We start from the raw sequence: 23,273 nt of genomic DNA on the forward strand, positions 1-23,273 counted from the left end.
ACCACAAAGAGCCTTGTAAATTAAAAAAAAAAATACTAATCTAGTTTTAGTTTTTATTTATTTATTTATTTTAATTAGAGGCTAATTACTTTACAATATTGTATTGGTTTTGCCATACATCAACGGGTATACACGTGTTCCCAATCCTGAACACCCCTCCCACCTCCCTCTGGGTCATCCCAGTGCACCAGCCTCAAGCATCCTGTATATACTGCATCAAATCTGGACTGGTGATTCGTTTCTTATATGATATTATATATGTTTTAATGCCATTCTGCCAAATCATCCCCCTGTGCCTCTCCCACAGAGTCCAAAAGACTGTTGTATACATCGGTGTCTCTTTTGCTGTCTCGCATACAGGGTTATTGTTACCATCTTTCTAAATTCCATATATATGCATTAGTATACTGTATTGGTGTTTTTCTTTCTGGCTTACTTCACTCTGTATAATCAGCTCCAGTTTCATCCACCTCATTAGAACTGATTCAAATGTATTCTTTTTAATGGCTGAGTAATACTCCATTGTGTATATGTACCACAGCATTCTTATCCATTCATCTGCTGATGGGCATCTAGGTTGCTTCCATGTCCTGGCTATTATAAACAGTGCTGTGATGAACATTGGGGTACATGTGTCTCTTTCAATTCTGGTTTCCTCGGTGTGTATGCCCAGCAGTGGGATTGCTGTGTCATATGGCAGTTCTATTTTCAGTCATTTAAGGAATCTCCACACTGTTCTCCATAGTGTCTGTACTAGTTTGCATTCCCACCAACAGGATAAGAGGGTTCCCTTTTCTCCACACCCTCTCCAGCATTTATTGCTTGTAGACTTTTGGATAGCAGCCATTCTGACTGGCGTGAAATGGTACCTCATTGTGGTTTTGATTTGCATTTCTCTGATAATGAGTGATGTTGAGCATCTTTTCATGTGTTTGTTAGTCATCTGTATGTCTTCCTTGGAGAAATGTCTGTTTAGTTCTTTGGCCCATTTTTTTGACTGGATTGTTTATTTTTCTGGAATTGAGCTGCCAGAGTTGCTTGTATATTTTTGAGATTAGTTGTTTGTCAGTTGCTTCATTTGCTATTATTTTCTCCCATTCTGAAGGCTGTCTTTTCACCTTGCTTACAGTTTCTTTTGTTGTGCAGAAGTTTTTAATTTTAATTAGGTGCCATTTGTTTATTTTTGCTTTTATTTCCAATATTCTGGGAGGTGGGTCATAGAGGATCCTGCTGTGATTTATGTTAGAGAGTATTTTGCCTATGTTCTCCTCTAAGAGTTTTATAGTTTCTGGTCTTATGTTTAGATCTTTAATCCATTTTGAGTTAATTTTTGTGTATGGTGTTAGAAAGTGTTCTAGTTTCATTCTTTTACAAGTGGTTGACCAGTTTTCCCAGCACTACTTGTTAAAGAGATTGTCTTTTCCCCACTGCATATTCTTGCCTTCTTTGTCAAAGATAAGGTGTCCATAGGTGCATGGGTTTATCTCTGGGCTTTCTATTTTGTTTCATTGATCTATATTTCTGTCTTTGTGCCAGTACCATGCTGTCTTGATGACTGTGGCTTTGTAGTAGAGCCTGAAGTCAGGCAAGTTGATTCCTCCAGTTCCATTCTTCTTTCTCAAGATTGCTTTGGCTATTTGAGGTTTTTTGTATTTCCATACAAATTGTGAAATTATTTGTTCTAGCTCTGTGAAAAATACCATTGGTAGCTTGATAGGGATTGCATTGAATCTATAGATTGCTTTGGGTATTATACTCATTTTCACTATATTGATTCTTCCGATCCATGAACATGGTATATTTTTCCATCTATTAGTGTCCTCTTTGATTTCTTTCACCAGTGTTTTATAGTTTTCCATATATAGGACTTTAGTTTCTTTAGGTAGATATATTCCTGAGTATTTTATTCTTTTTGTTGCAATGGTGAATGTGACTGTTTCCTTAATTTCTCTTTCTATTTTCTCATTATTAGTGTCTAGGAATGCAAGGGATTTCTGTGTGTTGATTTTTTATCCTGCAACTTTACTATATTCATTGATTAGCTCTAGTAATTTTCTGGTGGAGTCTTTAGGGTTTTCTATGTAGAGGATCATGTCATCTGCAAACAGTGAGAGTTTTCCTTTTTATTTTCCAATTTGGATTCCTTTTATTTCTTTTTCTGCTCTGATTGCTGTGGCCAAAACTTCCAAAACTATGTTGAATAGTAGTGGTGAGAGTGGGCACCCTTGTCTTGTTCCTGACTTTAGGGGAAATGCTTTCAATTTTTCACAATTGAGGATAATGTTTGCTGTGGGTTTATCATGTATAGCTTTTATTATGTTGAGGTATGTTTCTTCTGCTTTCTGGAGAGTTTTTATCATAAATGGGTGTTGAGTTTTGTCAAAGGCTTTCTCTGCATCTATGGAAATAATCCTATGGCTTTTATTTTTCAATTTGTTAATGTGGTGTGTTACAATGAGTGATTTGTGGATATTGAAGAATCCTTGCATCCCTAGGATAAAGCCCACTTGGTCATGTTATATGATCTTTTTAACATGTTGTTGGATTCTGATTGCTAGAATTTTGTTAAGGATTTTTGCATCTATGTTCATCAGTGATATAGGCCTGTAGTTTTCTTTTTTTGTGGCATCTTTGTCAGGTTTTGGTATTAGGATAATGGTTACCTCATAGAATGAGTTTGGAAGTTTATCTTCCTCTGCAATTTTCTGGAAGAGTTTGAATAGGATAGGTGTTAGCTCTTCTATAAATTAGTTTTATTTTTATAATAAATTATGTGGGCTATCACAGCAATAAATACCAAATGTAAGTTAATGTATAGGAGAGTATCTAAATCCTACCCTGGGGAACTGAGAAAGGATGAGTTTGAAGAATAAGTAGGAAGTTGGAATGAAGCGTGACGAGACAAAAACAACACTGAGACACTAGCACAGGCAGAGAAAGAGGTAATAAAAGAGCAAAGCATGTTTATGAAGCAAGTGGTATTATAGATAACATACTGGGCGGGCCAAGAAGTTTGTTCAAGTTTTTCTGTACAGTGTTATGGAAAAACCCAAATTAACTTTTTGGCCAACCCAATATTATATACTTGATAGTAGGGTGGGTGGGGAGACGGAAAGAAGGATTAAAGTTTAACTGGGATCATATATGAAGGCCTTGTATGTCATGCTAATGGGTCTTGATTTGATTCTGTAGACAATGTTGAGTCACTGAAGATCTCAGGAAGACAACTATGTCATAATAATCTGATAGATGGGTTAGAAGAATAGGGTAGCAGACACTATATATTAACTTAAACTGAACACCATTCCAAATCCCTTACCACTTGCCTTTCTCTTCATAGACAAAAATGTAATTTGCCAACCTTAAATTTGACTTACAAGACAAATTCTGGTTAAGATATAGACAGAAGTCTTTTGAGAGGGATTCTAATAAATAATTTAATTCTCTGATTAGAGGGAGTCAGAAGTATCTGGTACAGTTTTTTGTAACCCCTTTTCCTACTTTGAATGTGTGTGTTCCTGAGAGGTATAGGAGCCATTTTGTGATCATGAGGTGAAAAATCAACATGCTAAAGAGTAGAGTAGAAAGAGAAATATATCTAGATCCTTGATGACACCAATGAGTCACTATACCAACTCTGTACTGACCAATTCCAGACTTTAAACAGACTCATTTATTTAAGCAGCTACAGTTAACTGGTTTACTGTTACTTATAAGCAGAATGCAATGTTAAGTGACAGAAAGCAAGACTGATGGCAAGCAGATTGACCAGAAGCATATATAATAATCCAGGAAGTGATGATGAAGACCTGAATGAGAGTAAGGATTAGAGAAAGTACAATTGATTTGAGAAACACAGAAGTGAGAGACATGTAGAGACAATTTAGTTTTAGGTCTTTTGATATTGGGGCTTCCCAGGTGGCTCAGTGGTAAAGAATTCACCTGACAATGTAGAAGATGCAGGTAGACCTGGGTTCGATCCACTGGAGGAGCAAATGGCAACTCACTCCAGTATTCATGCCTGAAGAATCCCATGGACAGAAGAGCCTGGCCTCCTGAGAAACCTGTATGCAGGTCAAGAAGCAACAGTTAGAACCAGACATGGAACAACAGACTGGTTCCAAATTGGGAAAAGAGTATGTCAAGGCTGTATATTGTCACCATGCTTATTTAACTTATATGCAGAGTACATCATGTGAAATGCCAGGCTAGATGAAGCATAAGCTAGAATCAAGATTACAGGGAGAAATATCAATAACCTCAGATATGCAGATGACACCACCTTAATGGCAAAAAGCCAAGAGGAACTAAACAGTGTATTGATGAAGGTGAAAGAGGAGAGTAAAAGAGCTGGCTTAAAACCCAACACTGAGAAAACTAAGAGCATGACATCTGGTCCCATCAGTTCATGGCAAATAGATGGGGAAACAATGGAAACAGTGACAGACTTTGTTTTCTTGGGCTCCAAAATCACTGCAGCCAATAAATTAACATAGCTCCTTGGAAGAAAAGCTATGACAAACCTATGCTGTGCTGTGATTAGTTGCTCAGTCATGTCCAACTGTTTGTAACCTCAGGGACTGTAGCCTTCCAGCCTCCTCTGTCCATGTGGATTCTCCAGGCAAGAATACTCAGTGGGTTGCCATGCCCTCCTCCATGAGATCTTCCCAACCTAGAGATCAAACCCAGGTTTCTTGCATTGCAGATGGATCTTGTCTATTAAAAAGCAGAGATATCACTGTGCTGATAAAGGTCCATCTAGTCAAAGCTATGGTTTTTCCAGTAGTCATGTATGGATGTGAGAGTTGGACTATAAAGAAGACTGAGTGCCAAATAATTGATGCTTTTGAACTGTGGTGTTGGAGAAGACTCTTGAGAGTCCCTTGGACTGCAAGAAGATCCAACCAGTCAATCCTAAAGGAAATCGATCCTGAATGTTCATCGGAGGGACTAATTCTGAAGCTCCAATACTTTGGCCACCTGATGCGAAGAGCCAACTCATTAGAAGAGATGCTGATGCTGGAAAAGATTGAAGGCAGGAGGAGAAAGGCATGACAGAGTTTAAGATGGCTGGATGGCATCACTGACTCAATGAACACGAGTTTGAGCAGGCTCTGGGAGATGGTGAAGGACAAGGAGGCCTGGAGTGTTGCAGTCCATGGGGTCACAAAGAGTCAGACACGACTAAGTGATTGAACAAGTATTGATATTGAGAATCTCTATGGGATATACAGGGCTTTCCAGGTGGTGCTAGTGGTAAAAGAACCTGCCTGCCAATGAAGGAGACGTAAGAGATGTGGGTTCGATCCCTGGCTTGGGAAGAACCCCTGGAGGAGGGCCTGGCAACTCACTCCAGTATTCTTGACAGGAGAATCCCAGGATTTCTGGAGAATCCCTGTGGGCTACAGTCCATAGGGTCACAAAGAGTCGGACATGACTGAAGCAACTTAGCACACATGCACATATTGGATATAAGATAGACATGACTAATAATTAGAAAAATAGATACACACTTCTGGAGAAATATGGAAGATGGAAATATTAATAATAAGGATGTATAAATGATGCTTGGAGTCAGTGAAGTATGTTGAATGGAAATGAGAGAGCATTGAATGAGAAAAGACAAGAAATGCAAACTGAGGAGCCTTAACATGTAAGGGATTCAAAGCAAGAGAAGAATGAGTAACAAGAGGAGCAGGAATAACACTAAAAGGAGTACTGAATTTTAGGAGGGAGTAGTTACGAGTCAATCATTACATAAAATTCAAGTAGGTACAGAGGATGAGATTATTAGATAGCATCACTAACTCAATGAACATGAATTTGAGCAAATTCTGGGAGATAGTGACGGATAGGGAGACCTGTCTATGGGGTCACAAAGAATCAGACATAATTTACTGAAAAACAACATAGAGGCAAAGGTGTAGCAAGTTATAGAGGAATTGAAATTGAGAACTTAAGAAAATGACATTAATTACTGTTTTATGAAGTCTGAAAATCATAGGAAAGAGAAAGAAAAGATAGCTCAAGAGGAAGAGGGAGTTAGGGAAAGGTTTTTGCTACTGTTGTTTTTGGATAAAGAGGATTTGAAGCTGTTAGAGACTGAGGAAAAGAAATCAGTTGAAAGAGAAACAAAAGACTGAAAATTAAACAGGATGGAATATGGTACTAGAAAAGACGGAAAGGAGATCTGGAACACAAATAGAAGCATCAACTTTAGAAAAGGGGGATGCATGGCTGAAAAGAGGTAAGTCTTGAAAACAGATGGGAAGAAGTTGGGAAAGACTATGTCTAATAACTTATTTTTTTCCTCTCTGTAATAGGAGACATAGTCTTCTTTGGCAGGTATAGGAGGCTTCAGAATAAGAAAAAAGCAAAAGAGTTCCAGAAAAACATCTATTTCTGCTTTATTGACTATGCCAACGCCTTTAACTGTCAATAAACTGTGGAAAATTCTGAAAGAGATGGGAATACCAGACCACCTGACCTGCCTCCTGAGAAACCTATATGCAGGTCAGGAAGCAACAGTTAGAACTGGACATGGAACAACAGACTGGTTCCAAATAGGAAGAGGAGTACATCAGGGCTGTATATTGTCAACCTGCTTATTTAACTTATATGCAGAGTACATCATGAGAAACGCTGGACTGGAAGAAGCACAAGCTCGGATCAAGACTGCCAGGAGAAATATCAATAACCTCAGATATGCAGATGACACCACCCTTATGGCAGAAAGTGAAGAGGAACTAAAAAGCCTCTTGATGAAAGTGAAGGAGGAGAGTGAAAAAGTTGGCTTAAAGCTCAACATTCAGAAAACTAAGATCATGGCATCTGGTCCCATTACTTCATGGCACATAGAAGGGGAAACAGTGGAAACAGTGTCAGACTTTATTTTTTTGGGCTCCAAAATCACTGAAGATGGTGATTGCAGCCATGAAATTAAAAGACGCTTACTCCTTGGAAGGAAAGTTATGACCAACCTAGACAGCATATTAAAAAGCAGAGACATTACTTTGTCAACAAAGGTTCGTCTAGTCAAGGCTATGGTTTTTCCAGTAGTCATGTATGGATGTGAGAGTTGGACTGTGAAGAAAGTTGAGTGCCGAAGAACTGATGCTTTTTAATTGTGGTGTTCGAGAAGACTCTTGAGAGTCCCTTGGACTGCAAGGAGATCCAACCAGTCCATCCTAAAGGAGATCAGTCCTGGGTGTTCACTGGAAGGACTGATGGTAAAGCTGAAACTCCAATACTTTGGCTACCTCATGCGAAGAGTCGACTCATTGGAAAACACCCTGATGCTGGGAGGGATTGGGGGTAGGAGGAGAAGGGGACAACAGAGGATGAGATGGCTGGATGGCATCACCGACTCGATGCACTTGAGTTTGGGTGAACTCCGGGAGTTGGTGATGGACAGGGAGGCCTGACATGCTGTGATTCATGGGGTTGCAAAGAGTCGGACACGACTGAGTGACTGAACTGAACTGAAAACCTCTCCTGGAGACCAGAATAGGAAACTACATAGGAATCAGTAGAAGGAAAGCTAAGCAGCACTGAGGCGTCCCATGTAGCACATGGTCCTCTCAAACAGACTTATTTTTGGACATCTAAGAGGAATTAGCATTAATTAAACAAAGAGACAAAGCCAAGCACATGTCATAAAATATGTATATTTTATTATATCTCTGGTAAATGCAAAACAAACAGGGGGGAGGGAACACAACCTTCCACACACCATTCTAATTTAGCTGATATTAATTCAGAAAAGCTACAGCAAATATATATGTGTATATGTATATATATTTTATATATACACACTTTTTTTTTTTAATAAACACCCTTAAAGTCATGAAATGCATCCTAATACTTCTACCTCTGCCTCCTCAGTGATCATTTAATGTTGTTTGGATTGTATTCAGTTTGCGTTTTAGTCACTAATGTGATTTTTCAAACTGTACATTAGAAGATGTAAGGGGAAAACTTGGTTTAATTTATATCCTATGCATCAGTTACACGTTACATGATTTTTTTCACCATTATTTGAAACTTCACACGTCTTGTAGTTCTCTATGCAGACTATTTCAGCTTCTAGTGCTGTACATATCTATATCTTCTGGATGGGACTGCCCGTGATCCATGAACTTGAGGTCAGGCATAAACTGTGTAGCACCTGATAAAGTATTAAAATGAAAAAGAAAATTAGTCATTAATTTAACAAAATTCTTGTTGATATGGGGGGCACATCAATGAGCAAAACAGATAAAAATCTCCACAAACATGGACCTAACATTCAAGTTGGGCAAAGGAGAAAATAAGTTAAGTAAACGGCATGTCAGATGGTGGTATGCAGAAAAATAAAACAGGGTGGAGAGGCATATGGAGAGATTGGGTAATCTGCAATTTTAAACAGGGTGGCCAGGGAAAGAAAGCCTTATATATTTGAGCAAAGAACTGAAGAAGGTGCAGGTATGAGCCCTGTAGCTATTTGAGGGAAATGACTTACTGGAGGAGCAGGTGGCAAGTGTAACAGACTTTAGGCATGTCTGAGGAGCCATAAAATAGCAAATATGGCTGTAACAGAGTTAGCAAGATGTGCTGATGGTGGATGCAATGAGTGTGATAGAAGTCATAATCAGAAAACAGTGGAATGCTAGGCCACACAGGTCATAGGAAAGTTTTTCTCTTTTATTCTAAGAGATGAGAAGTCACTGGACAGTTTTGGGCAGAAGTGTAACATAATATTATGTTTTTAAAAAGATTACTCTTGGCTATGGGTAGAAGAGAGTGTAGGGAAATAAGCATAGAAGTATGGAGACGAGTTAGGAAGCTATTATAGCAGAGAAGACTGCAGTACACCAGGATGGAAATGCTAATGGCTTTTATTAGGGCAGTGGAGGTGGTGATAACTTAAGGACAGGATTTCCAAAATGGATTCAGTATGTTGTGTGAGTGATACTCTTTAATTTGAGAAACTAAAAGAATGGAGATGACATTTACTGAGATGGGGGAAATGTAGAAACATGTTTTGTTGTTGTTGTCATTCAGTTGCTCAGTCGTGTCCAACTCTTTGCAACTTTATGGACTGTAGCCCACCAGGTCCCTCTGTCCATGGAATTTTTCAGGCAAGAATACTGGAGTACGTTACCATTTCCTTCTTCATGGCATCTCCCCCAAATCAGGAATTGAACTTGCATCTTTTGCATTGGCAGGCAGATTCTTGACCACTGAGCAACCAGGGAAGCCCCAGAAGCATGTTTGGGAGAAGGTAAATTAATTGTTGAGTTTTGGGTGTGCTATATTTGAATTGCTATCTAGACATCACTTCATGGCAAATAGATGGGGAAACAATGGAAACAGTGACAGACTTTGTTTTCTTGGGCTCTAAAATCACTGCAGCTATGAAATTAAAAGACGGTTGTTCCTTGGAAGAAAAGTGATGACAAACCCAGAAAGCATATTAAAAGCAAAGACTTTACCAACAAAGGTCCATTTAGTCAAAGCTATGGTTTTTCCAGTGGTCATGTATGGATGTGAGTTCAGTTCAGTTCAGTTTAGTCGCTCAGTCGTGTCCGACTCTTTGCAACCCCATGAAACGCAGCATACCAGACCTCCCTGTCCATCACCAACTCCCGGAGTCCACCCAAACTCACGTCCATCTAGTCAGTGATGCCATCCAACCATCTCATCCTCTGTAGCCCCCTTCTCCTGCCCTCAATCTTTCCCAGCATAAGGGTCTTTTCAAATAAGTCAGGTCTTCGCATCAAGTGGCCAAAGTATGGGAGTTTCAGATTCAAAATCAGTCGTCCCAATGTACACCCAGGACTGATCTCCTTTAGGATGGACTGGCAGGATTTCCTTGAAGTCCAAGGGACTCTTAAGAGTCTTCTCCAACAACACAGTTGAAAAACATCAGTTCTTTGGTGCTCAGCTTTCTTCACAGTCCAACTCTCACATCCATACATGACCACTGGAAAAACCATAGCCTTGACTAGATGGACCTTTGTTGGCAAAGTAATGTCTCTGCTTTTTAATATGCTGTCTAGGTTGGTCATAACTTTCCTTCCAAGGAGTAAGCGTCTTTTAATTTCATGGCTGCAATCACCATCTGCAGTGATTTTGGAGCCCCCCCAAAAAAGTCTGACACTGTTTCCACTGTTTCCCCATCTATTTCCCATGAAGTAATGGGACCAGATGCCATGATCTTAGTTTTCTGAATGTTGAGCTTTAAGCCAACTTTTTCATTCTCCTCTTTCACTTTCATCAAGAGGCTCTTTAGTTCCTCTTCACTTTCTGCCATAACGTTGGTGTCATCTGCATATCTGAGGTTATTGATATTTCTCCCTGCAGTCTTGATTCCAGCTTGTGCTTCCTCCAGCACAGCGTTTCTCATGCTGTACTCTGCATATAAGTTAAATAAGCAGGGTGACAATATACAGCCTTGACGTACTCCTTTTCCTATTTGGAACCAGTTTGTCATTCCATGTCCAGTTCTAACTGTTGCTTCCTGACCTGCATATAGGTTTTTCAGGAGGCAGGTCAGGTGGTCTGGTATTCACATCTCTTTCAGAATTTTCCACAGTTTATTGTGATCCACACGGTGAAAGGCTTTGGCATAGTCAATAAAGCAGAAATAGAACTCTCTTGCTTTTTTGATGATCCAGCAGATGTTGGCAATTTGATCTCTGGTTCCTCTGCCTTTTCTAAAACCAGCTTGAACATCAGGAATTTCACAGTTCACGTATTGCTGAAGCCTGGCTTGGAGAATTTTAAGTATTACTTTACTAGTGTGTGAGATGAGTGCAATTGTGTGGTAGTTTGAGCATTCTTTGGCATTGCCTTTCTTTGGGATTGGAATGAAAACTGACCTTTTCCAGTCCTGTGGCCACTGCTGAGTTTTCCAAATTTGCTGGCATATTGAGTGCAGCATTTTCACAGCATCATCTTTCAGGATTTGAAATAGCTCAACTGGAATTCCTTCACGTCCACTAGCTTTGTTCGTAGTGATGCTTTCTAAGGCCCAATTGACTTCACATTCCAGGATGTCTGGCTCTAGGTGAGTGATCACACCATCATGATTATATTGATCGTGAAGATCTTTTTTGTACAGTTCTTTTGTGTATTCTTGCCACCTCTTCTTAATATCTTCTGCTTCTGTTAAGTCCCTACCATTTCTGCCCTTTATTGAGCCCATCTTTGTATAAAATGTTCCCTTGGTATGAGAGTTGGACTATAAAGAACCCTGAGGGCCAAAGAATTGATGCTTTTGAACTGTGGTGTTGAAGAAGACTCTTGAGAGTTCCTTTTACTGCAAGGAGATCAAACCAGTCCATCCTAAAGGAAATAAGTCCTGAACATGCATTGGAAGGACTGATGCTGAAGCTGAATCTCCAATACTTTGGCCAACTGATGTGAAGAACTGACTTACTGGAAAGGACTCTGTTTGTTTTTTATTTTATTTTTTAAAATTAAATTTATTTATTTTAATTGGAGGTTAATTACTTTACAATATTGTATTGGTTTTGCCATACATCAACATGAATCCACCACGGGTGTACACATGCTCCCCATCCTGAACCCCCCTCCCACCTCCCTCCCTGTACCATCCCTCTGGGTCATCCAGTGCACCAGCCCCAAGCAACCTGTATCCTCCATTGAACCTGGACTGGCGATTCGTTCCTTATATGATATTATACAAGTTTCAATGTCATTCTCCCAGATCATCCCTCCCTCTCCGTCTCCCACAGAGTCCAAAAGACTGTTCTATACATCTGTGTCTCTTTTGCTGTCTCGCATACAGGGTTATCGTTACCATCTTTCTAAATTCCATATTTATGCGTTAGTATACTGTATTGGTGTTTTTCTTTCTGGCTTACTTCACTCTGTATAATAGGCTCCAGTTTCATCCACCTCATTAGAACTGATTCAAATGTATTCTTTTCAATGGCTGAGTAATTTTTGGGCTCCAAAACCACTGCAGATGGTGACTGCAGCCATGAAATTAAAAGACACTTACTCCTTGGAAGGAAAGTTATGACCAACCTAGACAGCATATTGAAAAGCAGAGACATTACTTTGCCAACAAAGGTTCGTCTAGTCAAGGCTATGGTTTTTCCTGTGGTCATGTATGGATGTGAGAGTTGGACTGTGAAGAAGGCTGAGCGCCAAAGAATTGATGCTTTTGAACTGTGGTGTTGGAGAAGACTCTTGAGAGTCCCTTGGACTACAAGGAGATCCAACCAGTCCATTCTGAAGGAGATCAGCCCTGGGATTTCTTGGGAAGGAATGATGCTAAAGCTGAAACTCCAGTACTTTGGCCACCTCATGCGAAGAGTTGACTCACTGGAAAAGACTCTGATGCTGAGAGGGATTGAGGGCAGGAGGAGAAGGGGATGACAGAGGATGAGATGGCTGGATGGCATCACTGACTCGATGGACGTGAGTCTGGGTGAATTCCGGGAGTTGGTGATGGACAGGGAGGCCTGGCGTGCTGTGATTCATGGGGTCGCAAAGCGTCAGACATGACTGAGCGACTGAACTGAACTGAATACTCCATTGTGTATATGTACCACAGCTTTCTTATCCATTCATCTGCTGATGGACATCTAGGTTGCTTCCATATCCTGGCTATTATAAACAGTGCTGTGATGAACATTGGGGTACACGTGTCTCTTTCATTCTGGTTTCTTTGGTGTATATGCCCAGCAGTGGAAAAGACTCTGATGCTGGGAAACATTGAAGGTGGGAGGAGAAGGGGACGACAGAGGATGATATGGTTGGATGGCATCACCGATGTGATGGACACGAGTTTGAGTAGGCTCCAGGAGTTGGTGATGGACAGGGAGGTCTGTCGTGCTACAGTTCATGGGGTTGCAAAGAGTCGGACACAACTGAGTGACTGAACTGAACTTACTGAACATCTGAATACATATACTGAGTAAGCAGAAATGTGACTCTAACGTTCAGGAGTCTCCTGGGCTGGTTTATAAATTTTATGTTCCTAAGGTATAAATAGCATCTAAAACTATGGGACCATATGAGGTCATCTGTAACATCATAAAAGAAGTCCAAAGAATGAGACCTTTGGATACTCCAAGTTTTTGAGGTTAAGAATATTAGGAGAATATAGCAGAGAAGACTGAAGAAACAGCCAGTCAGTGAAGTAAGAGAACCAAGAGTAAGTGATATCCCACAGGCCAAGTAAAGAGACTGTTTCAAGGACGAAGGAATAATCATTTCTGTTAGAAATTACTGATGGATTACATAAGATAGAGATTGGGAATGGAACCTGGATTTGGCAGTGTGGATCAATGTGATCTTGATAAGCTGACTGTGTACCAGGCAAGATGCCACATTATTTTCATGCATTATCTCAGAATAACACTGTGAGATAGATGACATTTTTATATTATTCATGTTTTACAGATAAGGACATTTTAATGTAGATAGGTTAAGAAACTTGACCAGTGTCATCAAGGTGATAAGCATTGGAACCAGGACTGAATCCAGTTTTGTCTGACTCCCAATACAACAACCCTGGATCTTCTGAAAAATGGGGGTTAGAGTATGCAGAAGTGTCACAAAATGTCACAAACCCTGGGGTTAGTGTAGTCACAAAATGTCACAAAATTGTTTTTAGTATTCAACATAATAATATATACAAAGTGGTACATATAATACCCTGTGTATGTTAAGTAGGTAAGAATAGTTTTTATATTTATTTTGTGACATACACTAAAAATATTTTTCACCATTTTTAAAATTTTAAATATTTTTCAAATTCTGATTCATTTTGAAATGATTTTTTTTTTTTTACATTTGAGACACATCTTTTTGCCAGAGAGAAATTTAGTTTCTAGTTAAAAGTGAGAAATAGATTTACATACAATTATTTATTTTACATCTACCTTTTCAGAAATAGTTTCTGTTTTATAAACTGGGATAGCTCTATATGTAACTTCACCACTAAGTATATTTTAAAAACAGCCAGATCTTAAATAATCACTACGCATGACAAGAATACAGTTCTCCATAGACTTTTAACCTGGAATCCCTTTGGAGGAGGGGAGTCTGTGGAAAGAATTCATATGATCTATGAACTTGGATAGGGGAAATTTGTCTTTGTTTTCATTAACCTCTGACTGAAAATGAATGTCTTCTTCAATAATGAATGCAGGCAACAAACCACAATACTATCCTCTAAGAATACCTTAGACTCTGTCACTAATAGAAACCATAGATATTTTCATATCACACTGCAGTTGCAGATATCTTGAAATATTTATACTTACTACCACTTCAAAATTATACCCTTTTTCAGTATGTTGTTAATTATTGTTGATTAATACAACTAGGGAAGCTCATACATTACTGTGTATTTTGTTTATGTATTTAAAAACATTCTGAGATGAGGTCTGTAGTACAAGTAGGTTAAGAAACAGTGTTCTGACTGCTCCTTTTCCAAATGTATCTTCCTGGTGGAAGCTTTTGGTCAGTACAAGTGAAAAATATACTAAGAAATAGTTTTATCAAATAGACATACTATAGTTCAGTTCAGTTGCTCAGTCATGTCCAACTCTTTGCAACCCCATGAACCGCAGCACGCCAGGCCTCCCTGTCCATCACCAACTCCCAGAGTCCACCCAAACCCATGTCCATCGAGTCAGTGATGCCATCTAACCATCTCATCCTCTGTCGTCCTCTTCTCCTCCTACCCTCAATCTTTCCCAGAATCAGGGTCTTTTCAGATGAGTCAGCTCTTCTCATCAGGTGGCCAAAGTATGGGAGTTTCAGCTTCAACATCAGTCCTTCCAATGAATACCCAGGAGTTATCTCCTTCAGGATGGACTGGTTGGATCTCCCTGCAGTCCAAGGGACTCTCAAGAGTCTTCTCCAACACCACAGTTCAAAAGCATCAATTCTTTGGCGCTCAGCCTTCTTTATAGTCCAACTCTTACCATAGACATACTATAGTAAGCATTGAGAAATACTTATTTTATATAAGTCTGAATGTGTCTGATTTGCTTAAAAATGTCCATTGACTGACTAAGTTTTCTAACACTCTACTAACTTTCTTAATTTATATTCTTGTTCAAAATCTGGTCAAATAGTCAGCTCACCTAAATTTGAAAGGCTCTGTTACCTTTAGATCCCCATCTCTCAAAATTTGTTGAGAGGCTTCAGATTTTTTGTTTATTCATAGCTTATGTTGGTCATTATTAACTAGAGGAATGTACATACAGAATTCCCTGTGGAGCTTTTCCTATAATCCACCTGCTTGGAGGCCTCACCTCTGGAAATTCTAATTTATAATTCTTATGTAGAGTGAATTTTAGAAAAAAAAAAAAAGAAAGAAATTCAAGAAATTGTGATGTGGATCCCTCTGGCTTAGAACCACTTAGCCTAGGTCATTTGATTTCTGCCTTTTTAAAAAGGGTTTGTCTCATGCTTTTCTGAGTAATTAAAGATTATACCTTTCCTCAAATATTTCTTAATCCCTTTTGATAAAAGGCTCTCTGTCCTCCCAAAGAATTAGCCATCATAAAACTCTTCTTGAATCTCATTCTCCTAATCATCAAAATGATTTTCTTTGTATTTTATCATAAATCTCAAATGAAAAGCTATTTATGCTTAGCTTTTTATAGTCGACTTAAAAAAAAAAAAACTGCTGTTATAGCAAATAGGTAAAGAATGAAGATGTTTATTAAAAAGCAATGAATTATTGTCTCAAATAGCCATTAGGTATTATCTGTTCATTGATAATTTAGTTCACTCCTTATCTCATTTATATTTTAAGCAAGTTAGGTATCAAAAATAGGACAGATCACTAATAAATTGCTGAGTGAAGTTATGAATATTAGAGATTCTATTTTTGTTTCTTCTGTATAAAATCGGGATGATACTCAGTATTCAGCTGTCTCAGTAACTGAAACACTTAAACATATTAATCATTGCAAAGTGCATTCTCACACTGATCTATTCTTTCCATTCTTTTTTCTCTCTGGCTTCAGTTTGTCTTTTTTATCCTATATTTGAGTTCATTATTTCTGTCCTCTTTTTGTATACAATCTGCTATTAAACCCATCCAATGAGTTCATAATTTCAGATACTGTATTTTTCACATCTAGAATATCCACTTGATTTTTTCACAGATTCCAACTGGCTGTGAAATTTTCCATCCTTTCATCTATTTTGTTCATCATATTTTCCATTTGATATATTAGTCATAGTTATTTTAAAGTGCTTTTCTTCTAACTTCAATATTTAGATCACCTGTGGATCTGCTGTAATGTTTTTTTCTCTTTTCTTAGTCACATCTTCCTGTCTCTTTGCATGACTAATATTTTATTTGTAGGACTTCCCGGTAGCTCAAATGGTAAAGAATCTGCCTGCAATTCAGGAGACCAGGGTTCTATCCCTGGATGTGGAAAATCCTCTGGAGAAGGGAACAGCAATCCACTCCAGTATTCTTGCCTGGAGAATCCCATGGACAGAAAAGCCTGGCGGGGTACAGTCCATGGGGTTGCAAAGAGTTGGACACGACTGAGTGACTAACACACATTTTATTTGTATGGTGGACACTGTGTAAAAAAGAATTGTAGAAGCTCCAGATGATATCATCTGCCAGAGTGGGGACTTTTTTCCTTTCTTGGGGAGGGGTAAAGTATTGATACTTATCATCTCCAATCAGGCACTGAGCTGTGTTGCAGTTTATAGAAGAGTTGGTCAACCCTGTTCCTCAGGTATGGTACTCTCTAGCTTCTGATTGACAGCTTGAGTTTCTGTCTCCCTAACACTAAAAGACTGTAGGAAATTTTGTTTTGCCTTTCAGGATTTTGATTTTGGATATTTAGTGTCATGACCCATATAATAATCTGGGAAATATCATGAGGGGAACATGAGTCATGTATGTATGGAACACCTCATCCCTCTAAAATAGGAATCAGCAAATCTATTTGCAAAGGACCAAAGTAAACATTTAAACTTCGTAAACCATAAGGTCTCCATCACAACCACTCAACTCTGCCATTTTAGGGTGAAAACAGCCACAGACAATACATAAGTGAGTGTGGCTGTGTTCCAATAAAACTTCGATGCACGATACTGGATGCTTGGGGCTGGTGCACTGGGACGACCCAGAGGGATGGAATGGGGAGGGAGGAGGGAGGAGGGTTCAGGATGGGGAACACATGTATACCTGTGGCGGATTCATTTTGATATTTGGCAAAACTAATACAGTTATGTAAAGTTTAAAAATAAAATAAAATTAAAAAAAAAAGAAAAAAAAATAAAATAAAATTTGAATTTCATACAATTTTCACTTGTCATGAAACATTTTTCTTCTGATATTTTTTTAAACTATTTAAATTACATAGGAACTATTCTTGGCTTGTGAAATGTGCAAAAATAATTAGTGAGCCAGATTTAGCACAAGGTCCATAGTTTGTCAACCTCTATTTGAGAGGGATATTAATCTTGTGAGACTGTGAAAGATTTCATTCTACTTTCATCATATTTTGAAGAAGTCCATGTCACCAAATTTCCAAACTTGTGATTCCCAAAATAAAAGTTGTCACCAAAAATGTATATGGATGATAGAGGACAATCAAACTCACACTGTGAGTTACAATATATTGTTGGACAGTATACACAATCTATTCTATATGGTGAGAAGTGGTGGCTAGGGACATGCTCCCCTGCTAAGTAATGTGCTCCCAAAATGTGCTCAATGGCAAATTTGTTTATTGGCAAAATGGCACCCCACTCCAGTACTCTTGCCTGGAAAATCCCATGGATGGAGGAGCCTGGTAGGCTGCAGTCCGTGGGGTCGCTAAGAGTCGGACACGAATGAGCGACTTCACTTCCACTTTTCACTTTCATGCATTGGAGAAGGAAATGGCAACCCACTCCAGTGTTCTTGCCTGGAGAATCCCAGGGATGGTACAGCCTGATGGGCTGTCGTCTATGGGTTCGCATAGAGTTGGACACGACTGAAGCGACTTAGCAGCAGCAATGATATCTCTTAACACTCGTTGAGAATTTAGTATGTGCTTGACATTGTACTTTTTGCTTTACATGCAATATTTCATTTAATCCTCATAACAATCATGTCAAAAAGATACTATTATTGACTCTCTTTTATAGATGAAGATACTGAGGCTTGGGGTATTAGATAACTTGCCCCAGGCAATAGAACTAGTAAATGTTGGATTTAGGATTAAGATTCATGTTCTATCTTAAAACCTATGTTCATGATCACTACTGTTTTTCACATAATAGACCTTTGGGATTGCATATGAAATGTGGAAATAATGAGTCTCAATTCTGGGTCTACTATATAATCAACCCTGAATGATATACGATAACGATGAATAGTACTGAGTATCTCTTTCCTCTACATGTCTCCTTAGGATGCTTTACATATACCAGATTACTTATGATAGGCAGTAAAAGGTTCCAGAATACAGATGTGAGAAGAAAAGACGTTGGCTAGGGATGGACAAGGCAATGGCACCCCACTCCAGCACTCTTGCCTGGAAAATCCCATGGACAGAGGAGCCTGGTGGGCTGCAGTCCATGGGGTCGCGAAGAGTCGGACACGACTGAGCGACTTCCCTTTCACTTTTCACTTTCCTGCACTGGAGAAGGAAATGGCAACCCACTCCAGTGTTCTTGCCTGGAGAATCCTAGGGATGGTGGAGCCTGGTGGGCTGCCGTCTATGGGGTTGCAAAGAGTCGGACACGACTGAAGCAACTTAGCAGCAGCAGCAGCAGGGATGGTCTGGTCCCACTGATAAGCTCTAACATCTCCACAAAAATCTCTGGAGTTGACAGGCATTTAGAGAAATGACCAGATATATTATATACTTGAGGGAATATGGGCAACTGTGGATTATTCAGAGAGTCTAAAACCTGTACAACTTATCTTGATTAGAAAAGAGAAGTGACAGGAAAATATTAAAACTCAAATCAAGTTTGTTACTCAGTGAGAGCTTTTATAAAGATTAAGTGATAGGGGAGGAGACTAAAATCCCCTCAGAGGAAATTAGAGACTAAAATCTTGTTTTAAATTAGATAATCTATATGCAAAGGAGGAGCTTGGACTTCGGTGTCAAGAATATCTAGACTATAAACATAACTCTATTTGTAAACTATAATTTTGGGCAAGTTACTTAAGCTCCCTGAATCTCAGTCTATTTATCATAAAATAATTATAATTACATACACACCAGAGTTTTTTTTTTTTTCTTTTTGGGAGAAGATTGAATAACACATTTATAGCTCTTTGCCCCACAGCAGTTGCTCAGTAAAGGGCACATATTCTCATTATTCTCTAATTCTCTACTTCTGAGTTGGTCCTATTTCCTTTGTAATAAGATGACTTGATGCATAGTATCATTTACTTAGTACAGATAAACCTACATAAGCCAATGACTGGTGAGTTTATGTGAATATACTATTGAACTGATATGTTTCTTTTTATCACGGTAAAACCATGATGTTTAGAAAGTATAACTGTCACATTTTGATCTCGCATAGTTGCCTGTATCTAATACTAGCAAAGATATTAGTATTATAATTTGTGCTATTTTTACTATTTTATCTTGAAAGTTTTCCTAGTATCTAAACTAAATAAAACTGACTGTGGAAGCAAAGATGGATGGGGATAGAACAAGAAATGGAAACCTGGTATTTCTTCTATGTAGATATGACATATTGTTATAGCCTATAACTAGAAGAATCCAGAAAGACACATTTTCCTCTACCTGATTGAGAACCTCATAACCTAAAAAGACACACAGACTACAGATATGAGGACAAAACATTTATGAAAACACATAAATAAATTCAAACTACTAATTATAATACTATAAAGTTATTTAAGAAAATAATTTAAAAAATGAATTATTCCAAACAAACCTGATGTAGATTTTGTCTTTGTTTCAGAGCTGAGTTCTGTTGGCAAAGGCACTGAATGTTTCAGGTTGTGAGTTGTTTCTGCAGGTGTTTCTGTTTCATCAGTGCTTCCTAGCTGTTTAACAAAAAGATTTTTCTTTCATAGGTAAATCATTTTACTAAAACAATAAAATATCCTAAAAAATTATAGCATGCAAGGTAGTATATTCCTTCATCTTTTTTCATTCCATCCTTGACCTCTGTCTAGGACATTCACCTAAACAAAACAGTCTACGTTTTTAGTCCATTTAAATTCTACCTTAGTTTTTTCTTTATGTTCAGGAAGTTTTTTGTTGTTTTTTGTCCACAGTGATTTAACTGCTTCATACATTTGCTGGCTTGTAGCATATGCCTTTTTCCCAGCTACCTAATTAAAAAAAAAAAGTGAGTCAAATAATATAAATTTTTAAAAGTTAAAATAACAAATATTTTAAAAAATTATGTCTTGTATTTTATATGAAAAACCAGGTCAGAATCAACAGTAAAGCTATAAGTCTCTAGAACATGATAACACAAAGCCTCATTTTCTATATCTTATACAAAAAATTATTTGCCTCACGATATATATTATTTGGAGGTGTGATTTTTTCAAAAGCTTAACAACATGTCACAGAGATGTTTCCATATCAGTTTATATACCAGAAGATCTGCTTCTAATAGCTGCAAAGTCTGTAGTCTATAATGAACATATCATAATTCATTTAACAAATCCCCTATTGATGGGCATATGAGCATTATGATTTAACAAATCCCTTGATGATGGGCATCCTTTTTTTTCTTTAGGCAATTATAACCATGCTGTAATTAGCACCCTTCCACAAATAACTGGGATCATATACCCTTGTGGTAATTCCTTGGGTATATCATTAAAGATGATATACATTTTAATTTTTTATACTATTGCCACATTGCCTTCAGAAATTCAGCACTGTACTACAGCAATTTACACTCCCATCAAGAGTATATAACTATTTTCCAACCCAATTTCTCAGCAGCAATGTTATGAATCTTTTAAATCTTTGTCAAATGGAAAGGCTAAAAATCAATATCTAAATGATCTTTTAAATTTGCATTTATTTGGTTGCTGATGAAGTTAAGCATCTTTAATATCAGATCAGATCAGATCAGTTGCTCAGTCATGTCCCACTCTTTGCAACCCCATGAATCGCAGCACGCCAGGCCTCCCTGTCTATCACCAACTCCTGGAGTTCACTCAGACTCACATCCATCGAGTCAGTGATGCCATCCAGCCATCTCATCCTCTGTTGTCCCCTTCTCCTCTTGCCCCCAATCCCTCCCAGCATCAGAGTCTTTTCCAATGAGTCAACTCTTCGCATCAGGTGGCCAAAGTACTGGAGTTTCAGCTTTAGCATCATTCCTTCCCAAGAAATCCCAGGGCTGATCTCCTTCAGAATGGACTGGTTGGATCTCCTTGCAGTACAAGGAACTCTCAAGAGTCTTCTCCAACACCACAATTCCAAAGCATCAATTCTTTGGCACTCAGCCTTCTTCACAATCCAACTCTCACATCCATACATGACCACAGGAAAAACCATAGCCTTGACTAGACGAACCTTTGTTGGCAAAGTAATGTCTCTGCTTTCGAATATGCTATTTAGGTTGGTCATAACTTTCCTTCCAAGGAGTAAGCATCTTTTAATTTCATGGCTACAGTCACCATCTGCAGTGCTTTTGGAGCCCAGAAAAATAAAGTCTGATCTGCCTCTTGAGAAATTTGTATGCAGGTCAGGAAGCAACAGTTAGAACTGGACATGGAACAACAGACTGGATCCAAACAGGAAAAGGAGTACGTCAAGGCTGTATATTGTCACCCTGCTTATTTAACTTATATGCAGAGTACATCATGAGAAACGCTGGACTGGAAGAAACACAAGCTGGAATCAAGATTGCCGGGAGAAAGATCAATAACTGCAAATATACAGATGACACTGCCCTTATAGCAGAAAGTGAAGAGGAACTAAAAAGCCTCTTGATGAAAGTGAAAGTGGAGAGTGAAAAAGTTGGCTTAAAGCTCAACATTCAGAAAACGAAGATCTTTAATATATTAGGCCATTTATATTTCTTATTTTGTGGATTGTTTGTTCATATACTTTCTTCATTTTCTTAGAGGGCATTCATTGTTTTCCTATTGATTTACAGAAGCTTTTAATATATTGAAGGATATTATTTAGTCCTGTATTATATATGTGCAAATAACTTTCTCAGTTTTTCATTTATCCTTTAACTTTGTACATGGTATACCGTGATCAACAGAAATGTATGACTTTGATGTAGCAAAATACATTATTTTTTTTCTTTCATGGCTTCTGGCTGTGTTTTAAGAAGGCCTTTCGTATCTCAAGATTATACAAAAATGCCTTTCTGCTCTTCTAATATTTTATAGCATTATATCTTCTCATTATATCTTTATTTCACCTGCAATATTTTTGCATGATATTTGGTAAAGGTCAAAGTATTTTTCTGAAATGTCAATTATTCCAACACGTTTCTTGAATAGTCTACCTTTTCTTTACACACTGATCTGAAATGCCACGTGTACATTAATCCTCAAACCAGCATTTATATTGTTGAATTATATTTTAACAAATTAATCCTATTTATTTGTGATAATCATGTAATTAACAATGGCATTAACAAGCTGAGATGCTAATGTGATTTTGCCAACAGAGTTGCCACCAGAGTTAATACCAACTATATTTCCCTGAAAATTAAATGTTACACGTACTGTGTGACATTTAAATATTGTCACACTGAGAATTTAAACAAATACTGAAATGAAGCTATCACTTAAAAAGAGCTTACCTTTGCAATTATTACTGATTGAACAGGGTAGCAAACAGTTGCTCCCAAAGTGGCCAATCCCAATGGATAAGCAATTCTCTTAAATCGAGAACCTGTAACATTCAAACAAACTATTAAACTCCAAACAGATGCTGCCAGACACTTGATGCTTTTAGAACTTTAATGTTTTCTTTGTTCCCCTTTAAGCCACCATCTATGCTAAGTTATTTTTTAGGTAAAAACACCAAACAAGATGAGAGTTAAAATGTCCTTAAGTATTACAGTTCAATTAATCTCCCTTAGTTGTCACATTCAATTTAAGAAAAGTATTCTCAATCTAACATTGATAATTACCTACACAAACGGGGTTGATAATTTTCTTCTTTTTAAAAGCTAGGTATTTTTTCAAGTCCTAATAAACCCAGAGTTGTAGCCACAGTTTTTCCAAGTTTGTAACACCATGTTAAACTGAAATGGACTCTTTTCAGATATCTTTTTTTTTTTTACTAAGTCTCTAGAAA

General features: G+C 38.1%; 1 protein-coding gene across 2 annotated transcripts in view; it reads right to left on the minus strand.

The window, feature by feature from the left end:
- Positions 1–7,653: 7,653 nt before the first annotated feature.
- The window catches only part of APOOL (apolipoprotein O like), a 103,312-nt gene continuing 87,692 nt past the window's right edge, over positions 7,654–23,273 (minus strand). For both annotated transcript variants that reach the window (XM_055563603.1, XM_055563602.1), the window contains 4 exons: positions 22,774–22,865; positions 20,210–20,317; positions 19,915–20,026; positions 7,654–8,167 (listed from right to left, as the gene is read on the minus strand). In XM_055563603.1, coding sequence (XP_055419578.1) covers positions 8,079–8,167; positions 19,915–20,026; positions 20,210–20,317; positions 22,774–22,865 — 401 coding nt within the window. In that variant the 3' untranslated portion in view covers positions 7,654–8,078. The remainder of the gene's footprint in view (positions 8,168–19,914; positions 20,027–20,209; positions 20,318–22,773; positions 22,866–23,273) is intronic.

Source organism: Bubalus kerabau, chromosome X (assembly GCF_029407905.1).
Source record: "Bubalus kerabau isolate K-KA32 ecotype Philippines breed swamp buffalo chromosome X, PCC_UOA_SB_1v2, whole genome shotgun sequence".
Lineage (NCBI taxonomy): Eukaryota > Metazoa > Chordata > Mammalia > Artiodactyla > Bovidae > Bubalus > Bubalus kerabau.